The sequence below is a fragment of the Rhipicephalus sanguineus genome, chromosome 3, assembly GCF_013339695.2.
Source record: "Rhipicephalus sanguineus isolate Rsan-2018 chromosome 3, BIME_Rsan_1.4, whole genome shotgun sequence".
Lineage (NCBI taxonomy): Eukaryota > Metazoa > Arthropoda > Arachnida > Ixodida > Ixodidae > Rhipicephalus > Rhipicephalus sanguineus.
The window spans coordinates 191777701-191801324 of NC_051178.1; the positions used below are offsets into that span (position 1 = coordinate 191777701).

The window sequence follows — 23624 nt, forward strand, 5'->3', positions numbered from 1 at the left end:
TGCACCAAAATTGGTATGGCGTAACATGACTGTATGACGAACATAAATGACAAGTCATAACATGAAAATCATGACACGCATGTCATGTACAGCACGATTTACATGCTATGCTCATGGTGCGCTGGCGGCCGTTTCGCTAGTTTGATATACTACACCAAAATTGGTATCTTGCGACGTGACTGTGTGGCGAACATAAATAACACGAGTTAACATGAAAATCATGACATGCATGTCATGTACAGCATGACTTACGTGCCACGCTCATGGTGCGCTGGCGGCCGTTTCGCTAGCTTGATCTACCCCGAAATTGGTATTGTGCGACGTGACTGTATGACGAACATAAAACTCGAGTTAACATGAAAATCATGACACGCATGTCATACACAGCATGACTTACGTGCCACGCTCATGGAGCGCTGGCGGCAGTTTCGCTAGCTTGATATACACCAAAATTGGTATCTTGTGACGCGACTGTGTATTGAACATAAATAACACGAGTTAACATGAAAATCATGACACGCATGTCATGTACAGCATGGCTTACGTGCCACGCTCATGGTGCGCTGGCGGCCGTTTCGCTAGCTTGATCTACCCCGAAATTGGTATTGTGCGACGTGACTGTGTGACGAACATAAAAACTCGAGTTAACATGAAATCATGACACGCATGTCATACACAGCATGACTTACGTGCCACGCTCATGGAGCGCTGGCGGCAGTTTCGCTAGCTTGATATACACCAAAATTGGTATCTTGTGACGCGACTGTGTATTGAACATAAATAACACGAGTTAACATGAAAATCATGACACGCATGTCATGTACAGCATGGCTTACGTGCCACGCTCATGGAGCGCTGGCGGCAGTTTCGCTAGCTTGATCTACCCTGAAATTGGTATTGCGCGACGTGACTGTGTGACGAACATAAAAACTCGAGTTAACATGAAAATCATGACACGCATGTCATGTACAGCATGACTTCCTTGCCATGCTCATGGAGCGCTGGCGGCCGGTTCGCTAGTTTGATCTACCACGAAATTGGTATTGCGCGACGTGACTGTGTGATGAACATAAAAGCACGAGTTAACATGACAATCATGACACGCATGTCATGTACAGCATGACTTACGTGCCACGCTCATGGGGCGCTGGCGGTGGTTTCGCTAGATTTATATACACCAAAATTGGTATCTTGTGACGTGACTATGTAACGAACATAAATAACACGAGTTAACATGAAAATCATGACACGCATGTCATGTACAGCATGACTTACGTGCCACGCTCATGAAGCGCTGGCGGCAGTTTCGCTAGCTTGATCTACCCCGAAATTGGTATTGCGCGACGTGACTGTGTGACGAACATAAAAACACGTGTTAACATGACAATCATGACACGCATGCCATGTGCAGCATGACTTACGTGCCACGCTCATGGGGCGCTGGCGGCGGTTTCGCTAGATTTATATACACCAAAATTGGTATCTTGTGACGTGACTGTGTAACGAACATAAATAACACGAGTTAACATGAAATCATGACACGCATGTCATGTACAGCATGACTTACGTGCCACGCTCATGGGGCGCTGGCGGCGGTTTCGCTAGCTTGACCTACCCCGAAATTGGTATTGCGTGACGTGACTGTGTAACGAACACAAATAACACGAGTTAACATGAAAATCATGACACGCATGTCATGTACAGCATGACTTACGTGCCACGCTCATGGGCGCTGGCGGCGGTTTCGCTAGATTTATATACACCAAAATTGGTATCTCGTGACGTGACTGTGTGACGAACATAAAAACACGAGTTAACATGACAATCATGACTCGCATGTCATGCACAGCATGACTTACGTGCCACGCTCATGGGGCGCTGGCGGCGGCTTCGCTAGCTTGATCTTCCCCGAAATTAGTATTGCGCGACGTGACTGTGTAACGAACATAAATAACACTAGTTAACATGAAAATCACGACACGTATGTTATGTACAGCATGACTTACGTGCCACGCTCATGGGGCGCTGGCGGCGGTTTCGCTAGATTTATAAACACCAGAATTGGTATCTTGTGACGTGACTGTGTGGCGAACATAAAAACACGATTAACATGAAAATCATGACACGCATGTCACGTACAGCATGACTTACGTGCCACGCTCATGGGGTGCTGGCGGCCGTTTCGCTAGCTTGATATACACCACAATTGGTATCTTGCGACGTGACCTTGTGAGGAACATAAATAACACGAGTTAACATGAAAGTCATGACACGTATGTCATGTACAGCATGACTTGCGTGCCACGCTCATGGGGCGCTGGCGGCCGTTTCTCTAGCTTGATCGACCCCGAAGTTGGTATTGCGCGACGTTACTGTGTGACGAACATAAATAATAGGAGTTAACATGAAAACCATGACACTCATTTTCCTCAATGACATACAAGACGATGTATGCAGCTCTTTTTATAGGACGAAGAGTATAGCTAAGAATAATAAGCAAATTTACAGAAAGGAAATTACACAAAAGGAGAACCAGCTGAGTGAGGGCGGGCGAAGTATTTAATGACGCAAGGCAACGGTAAGCTGTAAACTGAATCGTACACAACGCAATGCCTTACACGCCTTTTATTTCTGGCGGCGCGATGTGTTTTACGTGCCTTACATGGCGAAGTATAGTATACAAAACGCGTCAAAGGGTAGGAAGTGTGACATTTCAATGAGGAAGCGTTCGTCAGGCTTCTCCTCAGAAACTGGATGCCATGCGGAGAAGGCCAGCAAAAAAGGTGAACTAGCTCCACCACTACACTCATGATTGCCCTTTGCGCAAACGCCACTGCAGGATGGAAACTTCTCGGAAAGATTAGTGGCGTAAAACGAGCGAGCCCGCCTGCCTTCCTTCCTTCTTTCCTTCTCCGGTACGTTTCTCGAGACAGATTCGTTGGCATGCGCTGGTCTTTCACTGCACAGATTTTGGGTTAGAGAGTGCGGGCGGCTTTTAATCTTCCGGTCTATTATCCGCGTAAAGTGATACGTTGCAAAACAGATTTCGTAACGTGTTCCTTTTATACGTGCCATCCGACACGCACTTAGTTGACAACAGCGGAATGGGGTCATCCGCGTGCAACCTTGGCTCTTCCGCCGCCGCTACTATTCAGTGAGCTTATGCTGCTGGCCTCGGTCAGATGACCGGCCGCAGAAAAAAAAAGTTTGACGCGAAAGAAGGAAACAGAACAAGCGCCGTTTCCGTTCACTCTCTCACTCGACAATTATCTGAGTGACTATATACTTTATAGAAGATGAGTGACTATATACTTTATGGTATACGAACACCGTATCCCATCATCGCGCGTGCGTCATGCGAAAAAGCCGAACATCAGGAGGCGTGACATTCGTGCGGAGGAAACGAACGTTAAGGTGCGCGACGGGAGGCTCGGGCAGAAACTGCAGAAAGCTGAGTTAGTTTGCAAGTATTCATAATAACTTATCGTCTAGTACACATTGCGATTGTGGAATGCCCACTTTTGTTTGTTTGTTCATGACGGCTGCGGATCAAATCCGGCATTTTCATGAACGCAGACATGACAAATATCAGCGCATGTATGATAGGATAAAAAAAAAAAAACGCTTTCGCTATTTTCTTGACTAAACAGACTGAAGTTGAAATATCGTGTGGTGCGATGGCATGTTGTCGCCGCTTCAGCCTCAATTTTCTTGCCATCTCGTGGTTCTGAAAACGCCTTTCACGCGGTTACTTTTCGTAAATCACATCGGAAATTTTCTCGAAATCTGACGCTGTGATTAATGTAAAAAAAGAAAGAAAGAAAGAAACCTTCCCACACAGTTCTTGGTGCGTGCACACTACTTTATATTCGGCGTGAATATATTAGAGTACATTCAGGGCGATTTGCATATATGTAAATCGCTCCAGAGTTAAGATGGACACGGCTCGAAGGCATTACGATGAACGATTACAATGTGCAAGGGAATCTCACGGGAGGCTATAATCGGCCGGTTCGGCATTCGCAATTCGCCTCAGAGAGTGTAGCCCCTAGTCCACTGATCTCGAGCACAGCCCGCGTTATACGCCCGACAACGCATCTCCCGCCTATCTGTGGCGAACCGTCTTGCGTCTGACACATCAATTACGCCTCCAGTCTCAACGACCGTGCACCACTGGTTGGAGGGGCTAGCCGCTTATTTTTCCCCCCACGTGCATCTGGCATTCATCATATCCACAGATGATACGCCAGTAAAGAAAAAAAAAAGGGCTTTTCCTGGAAGTGAGCTAACCCGCCCATTACTGCGCCTTTGCTTTCTTCCCCACTTTCCCAGCACTGCTTGCGAGGCGTTCGCGATTCGGACGTGAAGCCAAGCACGCGGATACAGGCCCCATTTCCTCGTGTGCGCGCACGCACACACACACACACACACACACACACACACACACACACACACACACACACACACACACACACACACATACGCGCGCGCACGCACGCACGCACGCGCTGCGTGCAGCGGATTTGTGTGGAACTAGAACTACGACAGCTTTCTTTCTTTCTTTCTTTCTTTCTTTCTTTCTTTCTTTCTTTCTTTCTTTCTTTCTTTCTTTCTTCTTTTCTTTTCTTTCTTTCTTTCTTTCTTTCTTTCTTTCTTGTCGACTTCATTTGCCGAGTAAACACGCAAAGACACGAGAAACGCTACACAAAAATCTGTCAAAGTCTCCTAGTAGCTATCAGCACAACAACAAAAAAAAAAGTTCGTGGTAGAGCACGGTTACAACGATTGTGCGTGCGTGCGCGTTGTGTGTGTGTTCGTAACGTAATCGCGCGCATTCTCACGCTTACATTCAGTAACAAACACTGAAAGCCCGAAAGCAAAACTTAATTTCATCTTTCATCTTTTAAATCCGTAACTTGAATCAGCGGCGTTAGGTCGCCACTTGAGCTGCTGTTTTTAAATATTAATCAATGCCAGTCCAGTAATGCCAATATAACGTAACAAAAGAAGAACGCGCACAGTGAACTGGGCACATAATCTCGCTCGTCGATCGCAACACTAACTTAGAGTCTCTCAATCATGGCGTGACTTGATGTACGTGCGCCGGCCAGCCAGGGGGGGGGGTGCAAACAGGACACTCCCTCCCCCTCCCCTACGGCGATGCAACAGGGGTTTGCACCCCCAAGACAAAATCCTGCCGACGCCCAGGTATACTTGCGTCGCTTATACCATCAGCGTCAACTGAAGTGCGCGCCGGGAAAATGCAAATCGAAACGCGTACCACGCGGGACTATATGAAAGTGCGCTGCTGCGTAGTTACGTTAGCCGCCAGGCGCATCGCTTATGCCCGATATATAACTAACCGCGACCGACGATAAATAACGCCGGTGTCACGCGCACCAGCGAACACAAACAGAAAACCGCCTCCTACTGTTTTTTTTTTTTTTTTTTCGACTTGTTCCCGCTTCGACTTGAAGCCAGCAGGAGCATACCACGTTACACGTGCATGCATAATGAGAGCTCTAACATGGTGTTACCTCTGCTCTTCCATTCCCTCCGGCTGCATCAAAGCGTGAATACAAGCACGCGGGAAAAAAAAGAAAAAAAAAGCACAGTTCAACCGAGAGAGAGAGAACAACTTAAAAAGAACCCCAGTCCGGGTCCACTTTCAACTGACGTTTCGGCCGCGGGACCGACCGTCGTCAGAATAAAGCGCTGGACCGGCTGGACACATGGTGCGAATTCGGATGCGATTCGTCGTACGGCTGTTCGTGCCAACAGCCGCATCCGACAGACGCCCAACAGGTTCGATCAGCGTGCGGAGACCATTCGCACGCCGCACGGGCATCCAACTTGCTGAATGTAGCCGCGCGGCTGCCGCGTCGGTCTGACGGCCGCAGTCAATGTGGCCGTTTGTTTTCGCAATTCGGCGTCAAATCGGCCCAGTAATTCAGCGTATAGTAGGGTCCTGTCACCGTTTTGCCCTTCTCAAGGTAGTCGACGAAGACCACGCCTTGAGAATCCCAGAAAATGGTGGCCATCACCTTTCCGGTCGATGCGACAGTCTTCGCCTTCTTCGGAGCAGGTTCTCCGGGTGCACTCCACTATTTCGACTGTTCTTTGGTCTCTGGTGTGTACCAGTGGATCCATGTTTCGTCGACGGTCACAAAACGACGCAGGAACTCCTTCGGATTACGCTTAAACAGCTTTAAACACTGCTCTGAAGTGGTCTCACGAACGCGCTTGTTGTCCGGAGTGCGCAAACGCGGCACCCATCGCGCCGACAGCTTTCTCATGCCCAAAAGTTCATGCAGGATATGACCCACGCGGTCTTTGGAGATGCCCACCGACTCAGCTATCTCGCGCACCAGCAGTCGGCGGTCTGCCAATAGGAGGTCGTGGATTTTTGCCACGTTATCGGCCGTGGTAACCGTTTGCGGGGCCCCTGGGCGAGGCTCATCAAAAACCGACGTATGACCACGATTAAACTCGGTGAACCATTTTTTTTTTATGGTTGCCATCGAAGGAGAAGACTCACCGTAGAAGGCATCAATTCGCGCTTTGATTTCGCTGCGCGATTTCCCTTCCAAAAACAAGAATCGAATCACCGACCGATATTGCTTTCTTTCCATTTTTAACAGACACACGCATATCACCTGTTTCCTCAAGCGGCCAAAACAAAACCGCGAGCCCGATTCGACTGGACCTTCGCATGTGTCCCTCTAAGAGAGCGTACTTAACGTCAGTATATGTCTCATGCGATAGAATCGCGCTCTCGCGGTGAGGCTAAGTACTTATCGGATCGCCCTTAAAGCTGTTGCGTGCGTTGTTGCTCCGTTGCGTGCGTACTAACGTTGCGTGTGTCCGTCACTAGTCCCACGAAGGCCGGTCCAGCATCTGAAACGTCAGTTAAACTGTGTTATTCTTTCCCTGCGAACTTGTATTCCTTGAACTTTTGCAATGCTGGATCCTGTGACACAACGCTTCGTTGATACAAAGATCTATCAATGTAACTGTATAGTTACTACACCACAGCTATGAAAAGTTCGTCAACACGGGCCGTCGCTGGAGCCGACGTTTCCACAAGTGGATTTGTCTTTTCTCAAGGCTGCAACAAAAAGACAAGTCAACTTGTCGAAGCATCGGCTCTAGCGACACGGCGTGTTGAACTTTTCATCCCTTCAAGCTTCGATGCTCCACCGAACTTCTGCCTTTTTTGGCTTTAACTACAGTTAGAGACTACAATAATGTTCCCCATACCTTCATTGGCCTCACTGTCTCGGTTTTCATTATGCTGGGTGTGGTAAATAAACGAGCGCTTAATCATTTCTCCCTTCTTTCGTTTAACTGTTTCGTATCGCGGGGGCCATGCAGTGGCGACGCAGACGTCTGTAAATCACTTTTCTCGTTGACATCCTCAACATTATATCATGCATATGGTCCTGCGTATTGAGATTAGAGGACGCTCTTACGCTTCCAGGATGGTTATGACCGTATAAACGCGGTATATGTTCGCTTAGAGCGAGAAAAAAGAAACCAGCACGGTAGGCAGCCACCGCTGCTGCAGAGCAAAACGCACCGAAACCGGTTACATCCGCTTGATCAGTGCTTCGGATACTCAGGCGCTCCCCGTTCCGAACACGCACGCAGCACAACGATAAGAAACACCTGTCGCACGGAGCTTCGGTTCTATTAATTCCGTCGCTTAATCCGTAGAAAGATTTAAAAAACGTCGTTTCAATGTTTCAGTTCTTTTACTATTTCACGCTACCACGCTTAATCGTTAGTGAAGCGGTGGTTTTATGCTGACCTATATATGCCAGCGATTTTCTCAACGCTATAAAGAAACACCTCCGCCATTTAAAACAATTTTTTTTCTTGCTTTGTCATTGATTTCTTGTGCCACGTGCAGGTTAAGAAATCGTGGATTACTAATTAACTGTCCAGCACCTACACGCTGCGAGAAGTGATCGAAGGACACGCCACACTGAGACTGAAGCGGACCCGTCTGTCCTGAAATTGCGACACCCGGTAAAGTAAAGAGGAAAGAAGAAGCAAGCAAGCAAGCGAGAAGTGAGTGACAACGAACGAAGTTTCACTCGCTCAATTAAAAAAAACAAGGAAGCATTAAACGCCCAAGTTTTCCGCTTCACCAACTTTGCGTGTACGCGCTAACCACTATAGTACACACACACACACACAATATATATATATATATATATATATATATATATATATATATATATATATATATATATATATATATATATTCACAGAAACAGCAAACAGACGCGCGTGCGAAGCAATTTTTTATTTACGTTTCGCTCGGGGTCCGAGCTTCATTGCTGTTTCTGTGAATATTTCACCGGACCTAGAAACCCTTTGTTGTTTTGATATATATATATATATATATGCAACCTTCCCCTGTTTTCCTACGCTGGGTTCCTGGGCACTCGGGGATTGACGGCAATGAGCTGGCTCACCGGCTCGCCCGTGATATATTGCACCGGGCACCGTTCATCCCCTGGCCCACACCTTCGGGAGACAGTGGGAGCTCCGTCAAGAACGATGGGAAGATCTCGCTGCGCCATACTATCAAGGAGGTATACCTACAGCTCCGACTCGACAAGCGTCTTTACCCTCCTCCTCATCCATCGCTCACTCTACTAGAGGCTCGAATTCTACGGCACATCCAAATGAACTGCCTGATCACCCCCTCTCGCCTTTTTCTTTATAAATATAGATCGGACCCCTGCTGTCCCAATTGTCCATCTACATATGCAGACCTGCCACACTGCCTTTTCTACTGTCCAACTGCTCAGCAATCCAGCTCTTATCCTCCCCCTTTCCTTTCCATCACCACCTGGCTCGACTGGATCGGCGCCGAAGGGGAAGAAGAACAGCGTCGACTGATCGCGCAGGCGGTCGAAATGCTCGGCCTATGAATTTGGCTGAATAAAAGTCTATTACTACTACTACTACTATATATATATATATATATATATATATATATATATATATATATATATATATATATATATATATATATATATATCTGACAAAGGCCGGTCCCCGGCCGAAAGCTCAGAACAAATGTTATGTTTTTCCCTGTGACTTTCTCTTTATATTTATTATGAATGCACAATGGTGAATCTACAATCTCAGTTGTGACAGTCTGTGCATGCGCGACGAACGTTGCTACGTGTGCACCCGCCACGGTGGTCTATATAGCCGTTATGCTGCTCGACTGCTGGACCAAAGCTCGATGGATCGAATCCCGGCCGCGGCGGCCACATTTTCCGTGGAGGCGAAAATGCTGGAGGCCCGTGTACTTAGATTTAGGTGCACGTCAACGAACCCCAGGTAGTCGAAATCTCCAGAGCCCTCCACTGCGGCGTCCCTCATAATCATACCGTGGTTTTGGGACGTCAAACCCCAGGACTTAGTTATTAAATTAACTGCTGCGCGCGCGCGCGTACCACTTGTTCTCTCCTTTCTTTCGTTATTAAGGCAAAAGCGTTATATTCTGTCTTATGAGTTGAAAAATCTGGTGTCCGGCGTTGCAAACACGCGTACGGTACGAAAATTACGTCACATGACGTCACTGAGTGAGGTCACCATGGTGTAGTATGTTAGCAGTAGTATCTTTATTTTATTTAGTTCTTGGAATACAAGAAAAAGGAACAGAGGTAAAAGGCGTTTCATATGCCTGACAAAGGCCTCTGTACCTGAAGTTTTCTTGCAAATGTGCACATGTTTCCTTGCACATTTCTTGCACATGTGCACAAACAAAAAAGTTTTGACGCATCATGAAAGCACGTGAGCGCTAACAAAGCAACACTGCAATCAACACAAGCAACACATGACGCGCCTAGCGTACTGCAGCTACACAAGTCTTACACACACAAAAAAAAACAGAAAGCTCGATTCATCGTGTAACCACATGAGCAATAAAAAAAAAACAGTATTTATCGGTTAGAAAAGGATCAATGACACACTTTCCGTACAGTATCAAAAATTTCATACCACGATGTCACTACAAGTTCTGTGCAATATTGTCTACTGACGTGTCGTCAATGCGTAATCTGATGACGTCATCATATAAGCTCCGGGGAGGGGGGGGGGGGTAAGAAACAATGCAATCGACTGAGATCGTCAATTTAATTTGACGAGTCCCGCGAGAGCGTGGCGTTCGCTCTCCTTCGGTTGCCTAAAGTAACTGCCTTGTTATTCACTGCGCCCTTCTTCCTCCTCCTCCTCCCCCGTGTAGGGTAGCAAATCGGGCGCAACCTGGTTAACCTGCGTGCCTATCCCTTCTCTCTCGGCAGCTGAGCGCTACGCTCAGACGCTTTCGTTCCGGAAAATGTACAGTTGCCATTGTGTCGTGCCGCCATGCCAAAGCACTTCGGGCGTGTCGGCGACCTTGTCTGATCGATGATATATGCGATGGCGAGCCGCAGACGCGCTGTCTGTGGCGTGTACACAGCGAGAACGGCATGCGGCGCTGTTATTTGCGCTTGCCGCGACCCTATATATATACCTTTGGCGTAGACCCCGTGGCAGACGGGCGCGCGTCGCGTCCTTCCCTGCGCGAACTGTCAACTGCGCCGCGGAAGCGATGCACCAGATTAGTTCGCCAAGCAGCGATATACTGTGAAGTAGTGAACACCGGCTCATCGCGTGACTTGGGCGAACACGAGGGTACGGATGCTGCTACATGCACAGCACTCGCTGACAGAAACGCGACATATCGTGATGACCGCGTCATGTCGCTGCAGATCTGGCCGCTAAAGGTAATGTTGGCTCTGATGTGTTCCAGTGAAAATTACGCCGATATGATACTAACTGTAGACGCTGGAAACGAAAGTGCGTGCATTATATAGCCCTCAAATTTCGCGTTTTAGTCCGTGAGTATATTGTACGTATATGCAGCTGCAGAGGAAATAAGATTAGCACAACTGACCAATGACACGAGCGAGAGGCGTAGCCAGGATTTTATATCGGGGAGAAGGGCATGTTGGACACACATGTTGCTGGTGATGGAAAGAATCGCGTGATGCAACGGAACAAGAACATTGGAAGTTATTGTGATGCAATAATTTGTGTCACACTCGCTGAATACCAGGAGCGTAGCCAGCAATATTTTTCAAAGAAAGGGCGGAGGGGGTTCAATCATCATTTACGCATGTTCCGCGCGTGTAAAATTTCGAGTTGAACCCCCTCCCCCCCACCTCCACGCACCCGGGCTGCGCCAATGTCCACCGCCAGCGTCCTCCTTTTCCACTTGTTTTGTACAGCCGGTGAAAAAAAAATGCGACCGGTTGGTCCCTTCGTGACTTGAGTGTGCTTACGACCCAATTAAGTGGCTGGACCGCGCGACCCCTGAGAACTCAGAGCCGTTGTGAATGTGCCCGCATATTCAAAACGAGTACGGCGCACCGCCTGTTTCAGGCCCGAGAGAGCCCACAGGCGGGAACGTCGCGACGTCACACCGTCACCCGCATGCATATATACTACAGCACGAATCCAGGACGACGCACTAGGCGTCACGTATGTGTGGGTTTCGGAGAGCCAAGGACACGTTTGGGCAGCTGCCGCCGGCTTCCCCCGTGCGCTCCTCCGGCATCTGCCTCGGTTCAACTCCACACACAGGGGATGCGCATCCGGGAAACACGCGCCCAGCAGCAGTAGCGGCAGTACGCGCGCACCTGCCCGACACGGCGCCGCAACCGTCCGCAACAACGCCAGGAATCTGCCGAGCCGACGCCGCCACCGCGAGCGCGCGTGAGCTCGCCGTAGATATAACTGATCGGAGCGTTGCATTATATATGTGTGCGCCAACCGGCTTCTGCGTCTTCAAGGCTGCGCCTCGAGCAACCTCCCCCGGGATTCCTCGAAGGAGCTGGTGAAAGAGGCTCGAGCTCTGGAGGATACAGTATATAGCTACCGCAGAGATTGACACCACATCGATATACTGCTTCAGGGGTGTAGCCAGATATACTTTTCGCGGGGGGGAGGGGGGGTAATACCCCAGTCCCTTTCCTACCCTAGTGTATACTGCACGCTGCCCTGTCCTCAAGATCAATTCGAGCTGGTCGAGAGGGTCAGTAGAGTTAAGACAGCGCATGCCCTGAAATAAGGGATCTGTTCCATATATAAATATCGTGCTGAACCGACATAAAGTTTGGTTTTACGAGTCATCAATCCGCGGAAATCGAACTTCCAAGGAGTGCGAGAAGCGCCTCCCTTTTCGACTCGGATTGAAAACACACACACAATTTAAAAACGAACGCTTCCCGCGAGCTCTTAGGAAAGAGGTTCTGAAGTCTGTAGTCAACGACACCGCGCGTATACAGATGCAGCAAGAACAATTTCATGCAGTTGGGATCTTACGGCGCTTCACAGAAGCCAAGCCGTGCACATATATCTCCTTGTTCGCCCATTCTCCCTCACTGTTTCGTAAAGCGCCACGTCTGTAACTCATCGTTGAAAACAAATAACTTTTCCAAAACTCGACAAGCACACGGGGGCACATTCCCTTCGAGTCGTTCTTAGCTGCGTTCTTGGCCCGACGCCAACGCTGTCGCGGCAGCTGCGCGCGGTGACAAGTATACACGAAGACAGCGTTAACAGCGTCCGCCCCCAGGGGGCGCACGCATACGTATCCTACTGACGCATTAAGTAGGCATACAATAACACTGGACGCATCTTCGATATTGACCCACGGCCGTTCAACGTCATTTACATAAACAAATCCGCGATTTATTTAATAATGCAAAAGCCTTAGATGCATCACCAAACGCGAAAATTGACCGTCCGCGACGATCGGTGGCGTCAACGCGAGTGATGCAAAAAATCACGTGATTACGTCACCATATGACGTCAAAATATTTCGCGATGTCATCACACGACATCGCCGTTTGGTCGAAGTTGGGCCGATCACGGGGGCAGGGTAAAAACCACGAGAGGTGCAGAAAGCTTTCGGATGGGGGGCGTGTCTGAGAAGATACATTGACTGAGAAGAAAAAGAAGAAGATGGCTTTCGCCTTCGAGACGTCTTAGGCGAATGCATAAGGGATCCTGTGATTGATTGATTGATTGATTGATTGATTGATTGATTGATTGATTGATTGATTGATTGATTGATTGATTGATTGATTGATTGATTGATTGATTGATTGATTGTAGTTCTCCAATAACACGTCCGTGTTTGTAAATTGTCCCGCAGTGATACGGCGTGCGCTGTATTACATAAAAATTTTCGATAATTCCCGCCCTTTTCATGAAGCCCACGTCTGAGGTATAGGATCGACCGAAAGGAGAAACAATTAGGATTTTAATTCTCGTTATTTACATGAAAATGTCCTAGCCGGACTCTTAGGCTAAAATACTGCAAGGAAACAGTTTGACAGGACCCAGGAGACCATAATAATAAATGGGGTACGCGAGAGGATAACAGAGGTATTAAAAAGCATCAAACACAAAAATATACAAGTTATTTACACGGATAGTGAAATATCATTATGCACAAACTAAAAACACGTACTCTTTTTTCGCAGAACAGAAAAAGAAAGAATGCATTTGTGTTATCATGCAATATAAACATTAATTCAAGAAGAACAGGCTACAATTCTACAATTACCCGTTCGTAACAGCTGCAGTATAGAAAAGCTTAAGCGCGCATATAGGGTCAATAAGAAAAATTCAGAGCAGAAAACAAAGCTGGAAGCACTGTTTACGAGTCTTTTTTTTTTTTTTCCTCCGCAAATCCATAACACCCTTAATCGATCGACGAGCAGAGTGTGTTTATAACGAACCCAAAATAGCTCTCCCGGCAAACAACCGGGTGTCGATAAAGCGTCGAACAGGCCCACACAAAGCGCCATAATCAATAAGAGACAAAGACATAGTATTGAGTCCAAACACTACAGCCATAATCAATTGCAGGTGAACGTATATCTGTGCCCAAGGGCACTACGCATCGAGCCCAAGTCCGTATTTATGCCTCTAATAGAAGGCTTCTCTGGGCTTTGGATCATGTCACGTATAGAGCTCGCGCTAAAGCTCCACACCGATGTTACGGCTCCGAAACGGACGCCGTATGGGTAGACGCAGCCTGCGTGGGCGATGAAGCGGTCGCTGCCGTGGTGGATCACAATCTCTCCCCCATAGGCACACGCACACTTCCTCCCAACACCTCCCCGGAAGCTGCAGAGGAAGCTGCCATTGCCTTAGCAATTGTAAACACAGAAGCACGGTATGTCTTATCAGATTCCAAAACCGCGATCCTAAATTTTGCGCGAGGCCGAGTTCACGTCCCTGCTTTTTGCATAATGGACTCGCCCGCTGCACCCCCGCCCCGTCAAGTGGAGTTGATCTGGGTGCCCGCGCACTGCGGGAATCCTGGAAACGAGGCTGCCAACCTTTTAGCCCGAGGTTCTTTAAACCGGGCTGTGGCGGCCTCCGATCCGGGATTCACGAAGGAGCGCGCGCACAGTTTCAACGAGCTGACTCAAGCCTACAGGGCAGCGCGTCAGCTATATCCCCCACCACATACGTCCCTCAGCAACAGACAGGCAACCCTCTGGCGCCAGCTACAAACTCACACTCTTCCCTCTCCTCTCATTCTATCACACTATCACCCCCTCTTCCTCACCTCAGCCTGTACTATTTGCCCTGAACCTCACGCTTCTGCTATTCACATCCTTTCAAACTGCCCGGCGGATCCTCCCCCGCGGGCCCTAGCACACCTAAGGACATGGGAGGATTGGGAGACCCTACTGCGTTCAGAGGACCCGGTTACGCTGACCATGGCTGCCAGCCGGGCTGCCAGCGTCATGGACCACCACCAAATGAACGCTTGAACGCAACGGGGTCGTGCGGGGGCCCGGGAGCTTGCGAGCTCCAAACTTCTCTGTTTATTCAATAAAGTTTTTTTTTTCTCTCTCTCTATCATGTCACGTAGCTCTCGGTCTCGGAAAGATGGAAGCAGGATGTCACGAACCAAATAACTGTGCGTCCTTGTCGGTGAGATCACTATACCGCTGGGCAAACGAAATAATTCTGCATTAAAAGCAACTTTCAAGTTCGTTGGTCTTTCGGTCGCCGTTGAGTTGGCGTCGTAAACGCAGTGAACGTCAACAGCGTTAATGGCCGATTTGTGCTTCAACGTTCGTCAACATCAAGGAACGTCATAAGAGAAGGGTGCATCGCTCTACACGGCAGGCATAGTCATGCGCACGGTTCTCTAAGCCAAGTTTCAGCGCAGTGACCCCCAGTAGAGGTGTGCACGGGCTCCGGGTAGCCCGAAAGCCCGAGCCCTACCCGGCCCGCGGGCCGGGCTCGGGCGGGACGACGTATTTTCACCTCGGGCCCGGGCCGGGCTCGGGCTACTTGGAGTTTTATCGGGCCGGGCTCGGGCCCGGCGCAAAGCCCGACTCAAGCCCGAAATATAGAGAATGAGCGGGAATTGTTTTCGAGCACGCATACAGCGCCTTTTCCGCGACCGCCTTTTACCGCTTTTCCTTTCCATTCGCTACTTTAAACACAAAGGGAGCAGGTAAAGCACTGCCTCTGTTGCACTGCGACAAACAGAGAAGTAACATAACCTCAGCTATTGACGGCGCCACGCGACTGCTCGCGTTAGATTTAAGGCCAAATCCCATATGAGTGAAAATACATGCGACAGCGACGAGAGACCCGACGTAGATCGCCTTCGTGCAAGCTGACGCTTGCATTGGCATAACCCATACACGTGACGGCTTTGGCGAGCGAACTCCTTTGTTGCTGGCATGAGGCCGTCTACTTGAAATTTGTAATCTGTGTCATAGAGACTGTTCGTCGTGTGTCGTTTGATCATATTTGATATGCTCAATAAAATGCCAAATTACCGGAAAACGATGCTTTGTTTTCGCAGCGAACCTTTAAAAAGCCGGGCCGGGCTGGGCCCGGGATTGTGTTTTCGTACGTCGGGCCGGGCCGGGCGGGCTCGCAGCCCTTTGCCGTCGGGCTCGGGCGGGCCTTCGACAAAGTCAGCGGGCCCGGGCCGGGCTCGGAAATACGGCCCGTGCATAGCTCTAACCCCCAGCCCCATGGGTCGAGTAAAAAAAAATATTCGCAATGCATGCAAAAACGAACATTAAGTGATGTACTTCTCACAACGGCCTGCCTTTAGTCCCCAGCTATCCGGGGGTGGGAAGAAAACAGTTATCGGAATGCAACATCAGAGGTCCTAGGCCTGTACTATCGTAAAAAAAAAAGATCTGCATATAGGCATTGCCCTGCGCTTCAAACGATGACGGGACAGGAACGACTAAGGGGTATGGGCCAGAGCTTTCTCAGAGCTGTTAGATCGCTCAAACAACACTCGGCGACCTCAAACAACGTCCCTCGGATGTCAATTTACAGTACCCCAAAAAAAAAGTGTGACAAACGTTTGTCTTGTCGATTAGCCTCACGGTAACGGCGGGTCATTGACCAACGCGAACGGTTAACAATCGACTCGGTCACACAGTGCAGCCGCGGAGAGGACTCCAACTGACGCCCGCCTGTCAGCAGATAATTAGTGATCAATGGGTACACGAAGCAAAAAATATTCCCCACCCCTTGCTTTGTTGCACAACCGCTAAGCTTTACTGACGCAAAGCGCACTACGCAGTAGTTTTCCTACGGACTATCCGTGACCATGGGTAGATAATAAAGGTGAAAGCAGTACAGCAAATATTGAGTCGGCGACCAGCTATTCGGTTAGGCGACATCGTCAACCTAATTTATTTGCACTACAAGTTAAGAGCCTCACCCAGCTATCTGTGGTTAAGTTACTCCTCGCTCGATTCGGCCAGCTCAATTATCAGTCAACGAAGTGTCAAGGTTCCGGGCTACCAAGGAACAGAAAAAGCAGGCCAGAGCATTAGTCGACATTACACAATGTCAAAGGCACACAGAGGAAAATTTTCGCATTATTGAATTGCCCATTTGTCATACCAACAGCGCCATGCAAGAATACGCTTCGTAAGAGAGGAAACGGGCAAGAATAGAACCACAGGTGGCGACGCCGTCTTGAGATTCCCGCACCTAATCACCATGACGTCATAGCTTTTGACGTCGCCTGCTGAGGCCTACACCTTTATCGGTAAAAAAAATGAACTGCACTGTGCAAGAGAGCAAGGTACTTAACCCAACAAGTTTAAGGAAACTTTTAATCGGCCAATGCGGCAAAAAAAGAAAAGAAATCCGTGACCTTTCACAGCTGACATTTAGGCGCCGAACTTTCATCGCGAAATTCACAGAAATGAAACTACGACACTCATTTTCTGTTCTAAGAAGAAACCTGAACGCTCCTAAACCGCCACGAGGCACGCCGTAGACCACCTGTGTTCATACGCGGGTGTTCTCGCATTTCGCACCCTTTGAATATGTTCGCGAAATTAATGACAACTGAATACTCGGAATAACTTACCAGTCTACTTATGTCAGCGTATCACTTCTGTGTCCTCTTCACCAAGAAGCGGCTCGGCGTTTCTTGGTCAGTGAGGTTTATTTGCATGCCCTCCCGTGTTGCTTACTCGGGAGGGAGTGCAAAAAAGAAAAAAAGAACGTCAATATCAGAAAATCTTGAGCGCAAGCTCGTGTAATATATACTATAAACAATCAAAGACGACATGCATGATATACAGCTTTTATTCAATGCTTGATTCTCCCGATTGAACACGCCTACGCGTAGAGATGCATTTCTTGCTGCCTCAGCTCCAAAAGTGTTTTGCCTTCGAGGTAAGACATGGCTTTGCGAGACCTTCTCGTATGCGGGTGTCACACGATCGCGATCACACGATCGCGATCGAACCCCCCGGGATCGACTTTAGCGATCACAATTGGCAAATCTGATGGATGCGAAAGGGCAGTCGAGAAATGTGATCCCAATATCGGGGCTTGATCGCAATCGACAGTGACTGTGTGAGACCTGTATAATCGAAACATTTCACAGTGTCGGCGTTAAACACAGCTAAGCTACAAACATACGAAGGTGAACACAATGATGTAATGTCAGAAGTGACTCGGGATATGTGAAATGCTATATTCGCGGCGAACTGAAATGGCACTGCATGGGTGCGGCCGCTGTGGACAGGGCCGCTGCGGACAGCAATATGATTGCCGCCTCGGGCACTGACACCGTTCCGTTCTCAATCAACCCAGTTTCGAAACCGTGGAATGCACGCCGCACTGCAACAACGAAAGAGGGAGCGCCGGCGGCGATTTTAATAATTATCAACCTCACGACACTGTCGCAGGTTGTGAGTGCGTTCGGGGACCGGCACAATTATGCGTGCACCTGTAACGTTCCATGTCCGTGAGACAAACTCTCTAAGCCGCAATTCAACGGCTCCGCAGCAAATCACGCCACCGCTGATACGAACGAACACGCGTCGATTGCAACGTGCTGCAAGGTATGGAAAAACCCTGCGCTAATGTCGTTCTTGTGTATAGGTCTTGGTGGTTCCGAATCCTGCGCCTAATGCAGCTCCACTACCGTGAGACCAGAGGAAGTGCGTAGCACGGGTAACCCAGCGATTCCCTTGGCAATCACGCGATTGCCGAAGCGGTGGTGCCCTCTCTTGCGCGGCGCGGATCTCAGCCGGATGTTTCATAAGTGTTTTTCGCCATTTTTGGCAAATTATTGCGATTACTTCTTGGTTTTTTATCTGTAGCTTACATTATTTTAGACCTTGCCAGTTTATTTTGCACTCGGTCTTGAGTATTTTTAGCCTCGTTTTAGGCCTGTATTGACCAGTGCGTGACCATGCTACATGAGACACTGGATGGACGACAAGCCAGGCACCTAAAGTGCTACGCGCTTAAAACAGTGCTACCGATCGAGGCTATAGAAAGCGGCAGAGGGCGGGCGGATTCGGCGTGTTGTGCTAATAACGCGACGTATGGTAAAAAAAATACGTGTTTGCCCATTCTCCTCCCTACAGCCAGAGATCCCGAAACATCCGTAGCATGCGTTTAGAAAACGTCGGTGCCCACAACGCCCCGGTGACGATGAGCGAGTGACGGCGGAGAAGGAGAGCGCATCTTCGACCACGCTCTGAGCGGAAGCGACGCGATACCAGCTTGGAAGTCAGCCAACAGACAAGTGGACGACAAGGAAAGCCCGCTTTCACGAGACGCATCATCGTTGAAGGGGAGAGGTCGTCCCACACGCATGGACTCAGTGAGCCAGATAAACAAACCGCGAAAACGGGAGGGGTGGGGATGGGCGGTCACGCTGCCGCGACCACGAGCAGCCAGGTATACAGCTGCTGGCGTGACAAAAACAGGCCGGTAGCGCGTGGACGAACGCTCGGCTCGCCCACCGGCGCCGTGGACAGCACTCGATCGGCAACCACTCGTTCCGCCGTCTAGCGCAGCAAAAACAAGGGATCTCGGCTGCTCGCACGCATCGGGCAGAAAGATTCGGCTGTGTCCGGATCAATATTTTCGGGCCGCACGGGGCGAGAAGAATGGGTGCGCCAGAGTGCGCGGCGGAATTTCTCCCACCTCTCCTTCCTTCGCGCTCCGGAAGCCAGAACAACAACACTCCCGCGCGCTCGAGAGTGAGCGCCGGGTTGTTGCCGCGGCTGCCAAGCTTCTCTGACAACGCCGCGGCTTGACGTGCCGCGTGAGTTGCAGCAGCGACAAACGCTAGAAGCATAGCACGCCGTGCGGCGAAAATAAGCACGTCGCCGATCGTGGACCCCAAAAAACGAAACAAGCTCGCTTTGCTCTGGGCGACGGCAGCGCTTCGGCACGATGTGGTTGCTGGTCGAACTCGGCCGAGCTGCTTCGTCGTTCGGGAAAAACATGTGCTCCGCTGACCTTAACCTTGTCCTGCGCTGGCGGCCGTGACACCGACGACGCCGCCTCTGCTCGCCTCGGCACCTACACGGAAGCGAGGAACGCTGCTTCGCCAGTCCAAACGCCGCTCGCACGGCGCGGCTGACCAAACCGCCGCCGCAAAAAATCACGATGCACGTTCAAGCACAGCCATGCGCTACCTAAAAAAGAGGGCGGAGAAAGACAACTCGCCTGTTCCTCGTGCCTCGCTGCTGCTGCGACGGCCGCTCTGCGGGAAGTTCTCGCGGCGTTGCGCCCGTCACGAGGCGACAAAGAGCACGCAGGCCACGAAGCCGAATTATCCACCGGATGGAACAATCGGAAGAACACGGACCAACAACGACACTTCGATGCTGCGCTAACTTGGCTCCTCTTGCTCGCCTACACAAACACGGCCATGCGGCTACGAAACCGGCGCGGCGGCGCGCGCAGCCGGTTCATCATCACGTGATGAGAAGACGCCCCCTTTCTCACAACACGGCCGCTCGGACGCACGCGGCAGCCGTGCATCGCGAACCATGTTTGTAAGAGTGCCAATCGACCGGTGAATGCTATACTAAGTACTGCTTTTGTAGTCATGGGTCGCAAGGAGCACTTATGTTCAAAAATTGAGGTCGCGTCGTGCGATACTTTCTCCAACGGCGAGAAAGAAAGTAAGCAGACGAATTTCGTTTCGTATTCGGCGAAGCGCAGCAGACGATTCTGTACAGGAGCGGCGAACTTCCTTATGGATATTTATGCGGCGAAGGTACTCTGGGCACGCCATGTGAATTATAAGTGGAATTGGCTTGCGAAATATAAAACGCTAAACGTGGAACGTACCGGTAAACTCACAGAAGCGCGGCAGTAATGAAGTCTGTGCCCCTCCCACAGCGATTAAAATGCGCAGGGAATGATGGTTTCCTCGCATTTGCGACGCTAGCAACGCAAACTCAGTTCCGACATCTTCGCGTCCAGTATTTGGCGCTAGAAACGTGACACACACGAAGGGAGACAGCACAACATGAGCGATGTTCACCGCATTGCAACACATGCATTCGATTTCGAATTCCCAAGGACGTGCACATTAGCGTTCGAGCAAAAAAAATAACCAGCGGATTCGCGGCCTTGTTTTCTTAGACTACAGGAGCAAGTGCGAAACGCAGATACATTAGTTAGTAATGGTTTTCCTTTTTCCTTAACGTCGGTACTTTCTTAGTACAGACTGATCAGTTACTCCTTTATATTTTCTTTTTGTTAGTGAGGCAACATTGATTAAGTAAATTATTAACTGCGTTTATTGAGTCGCTCAGTTAAGCGACTCAATAAACACAGTTAATTATTACCTTAACCACCAATATCGATCAACAAACTCAAATAATTAAGTCAATCGGGCTGTATCTCCTCGGAAGCAACCAGCCTGAAAGAGATAATTGGCATAGATGTGCCGAATAAACGTGCTTTTTTTTTTTATGTAACAGTGGAATTGCACTGAATGGAACTTAACTCCGAAACAAAATGTACGGCATTTCATTTAGTTTTGAAATGACGCTTGCTCAAAAATTGCTATGTTGCTTTCGTTACTGCCAACGTGTAAGAGCATATTGCTGTTACTGTTCTGTACACATTTACTTGCTTATATTATTTCATATGCGTCGAATGTGTTGCGGCTCTGTGTACATATCACATGTATACTGCACACATACTTTCAGAAGCAAATTTTTGTAGGTTTGTTCTTTTTTTCCTCCACAATTGCGTTTATAAGATAACCTATACAGATAACTCAAGTAAAGAAAATATCTAATGCATGCGCCCCATCCACCACCATGATGTAGTATATAAAATCCGATTCAACGGATCTCTAAAGGACAGACGAAAGTGTTCCGTTTATGCGAAGTTTCGTTTAAGCGAATGACCAAAAAATTTTAAAAATAATTTTCTTTGAAAAGTTCGATTTTTTCTATTATTATTATTATTATTATTATTATTATTATTATTATTATTATTATTATTATTATTATTATTATTATTATTATTATAGCAGTGAACAAACGATAATGCTGTGCTGCGAATACAATTGCTCTTGCATAATCTGCCTGTTTTAGATGCAACCCATCTCGCCTTTTCTTTCAAAATGATGTTAAAGACATGAAAACTGGTGCTGCACGCACTAAAGCTTGCACCACAGGAACAAATACCCTTTACATATGTTGGTACTTATATGTAAACTTCCGCGTTCTTCGCAAAGTTGCTGTAACTGGTAGCATGCATATTCGTTTCGTCTCTTATATATACAGGACAACGTGTATACATCTGAATACGAAACACCGCCGCTTTTCACGTCCTTTTCGGCGTCCATATTGACATCAAGACTGGGCGCTTTGGGCTCTCTATATCTGACGCCATCGCGAGGCGCGGAATCTGAACGCCATAAGCAATGTAAACGGCGCGTAGCGGCCGTTACCATTACAGAAACCCAACTAAGTGATGGCTTGGACGCTTCTCACTGTCTATGCCATTATGGAATCACCATTTTACATGGTTGCAGGTCCGATCGAACTATGTTTTCTGCCTAAGGACTAACTCTACAGCCTGAACTGTTCGTCCCCCGTATGACATGATACGAGTGAAGTCTGTAGCAGTTTCAGTCCCGTTTAGCCGGAGTCCACAAAGAAGAAGTTGACTCGTGTAAGCGAAACTTGCTAGCATTGTATCTGTGGGATGTCAACACAATGTCGGCACCCTCGTTTCGTTTATCCGGCCTTTCCGTTAAAGCGAATTTCTTTTATCCGGACTTCACTGTATATACGTAACATGCTATTGCGTTCTTTTAAGTTACGCATATATATCCACCCCCTACCCCCTTGATTCCTACAGCAGCGTCATTCAAACGTCCGGTCTCACCTCGGGCATGGACAACGTTCTCCTGGCCGTCTTCCAACGCAGAGCCATCTTGCATGCAACGACGCGCGCAGCTATCAGGTAGTTCCCAGCTCCACACACTTCACTCAGAAACGGGGTCGTCACACCACCGGAACGGCAACAGGACGGCACCAATTAGCAACTACTCACACGTCGCATGTATCTATACAGCGCTTTCTGAAGAAAGGGTTATAAAGGCAACCACACACTATTCCACTGTTTGCTACAATGACCGCAACACTTCGGCGCGGAGGACATACGGGGAATCGCGCACATTCGACGACCTTTGGTGCCAGGCTGTCACCACTGAACTCTAGAAACGCTAATGCCACGAGGTCGTAGTTCCTTCTTTCTGACGGGGTCTCCTGGACGTCTCCACCCGGCCCGTACCTCTACCGCTAGGCGTTGTCCGCGCCCGCACGAAGTACGTATACGCTCGGCGCGGCGGCACACACATGCACACACGTAACGACGCAGCAGCGGCGGCGGCGAACGACGACTGTACTACAGCAGGCGGTCATTCCGAGCCTGTAATCTAGCCAAGCCACTATAGCTACTTCGCCTCGACTGCCACGATTGTGTGCTTTCCTTGTCTCGTCCCGGCCAAGATAACAATCCTTATGCGAGGAGGGCCGGAGGTGCCCCGCGCGGTATTTGCAGAGCTCGGAGCACACACACACGTATACGCGTGGTATATACGCGAGTGCTATCGCAACGGCAGCGTGCAATGACCAGAACGCGAAAGAGCGCTGCGTGCTACGGACCTATAGTTGCCATAGCGACGACCCGGATGGCATTCCGAGTGGCCGCATCATTCGCAGTAGCGAGTGACACGCGGCATGATCACA

At 49.1% G+C, this 23624-nt stretch overlaps 3 protein-coding genes across 11 annotated transcripts in view; all 3 read right to left on the reverse strand.

Moving 5' to 3' along the window:
• The window catches only part of LOC119387921 (5'-AMP-activated protein kinase subunit gamma-2), a gene marked incomplete in the record, with an annotated part of 450148 nt that extends 427257 nt beyond the window's left edge, over nt 1-22891 (reverse strand). The window contains 1 exon segment of the mRNA XM_037655495.2: nt 22759-22891. Within this exon segment, the coding sequence (XP_037511423.1) occupies nt 22759-22806 (48 nt within the window).
• LOC119387929 (26S proteasome non-ATPase regulatory subunit 11) overlaps nt 1-23624 on the reverse strand; it is a 219464-nt gene that overhangs the window by 126158 nt on the left and 69682 nt on the right. The window lies entirely within an intron of this gene.
• LOC119387935 (protein boule-like) overlaps nt 1-23624 on the reverse strand; it is a 232121-nt gene that overhangs the window by 102993 nt on the left and 105504 nt on the right. The window lies entirely within an intron of this gene.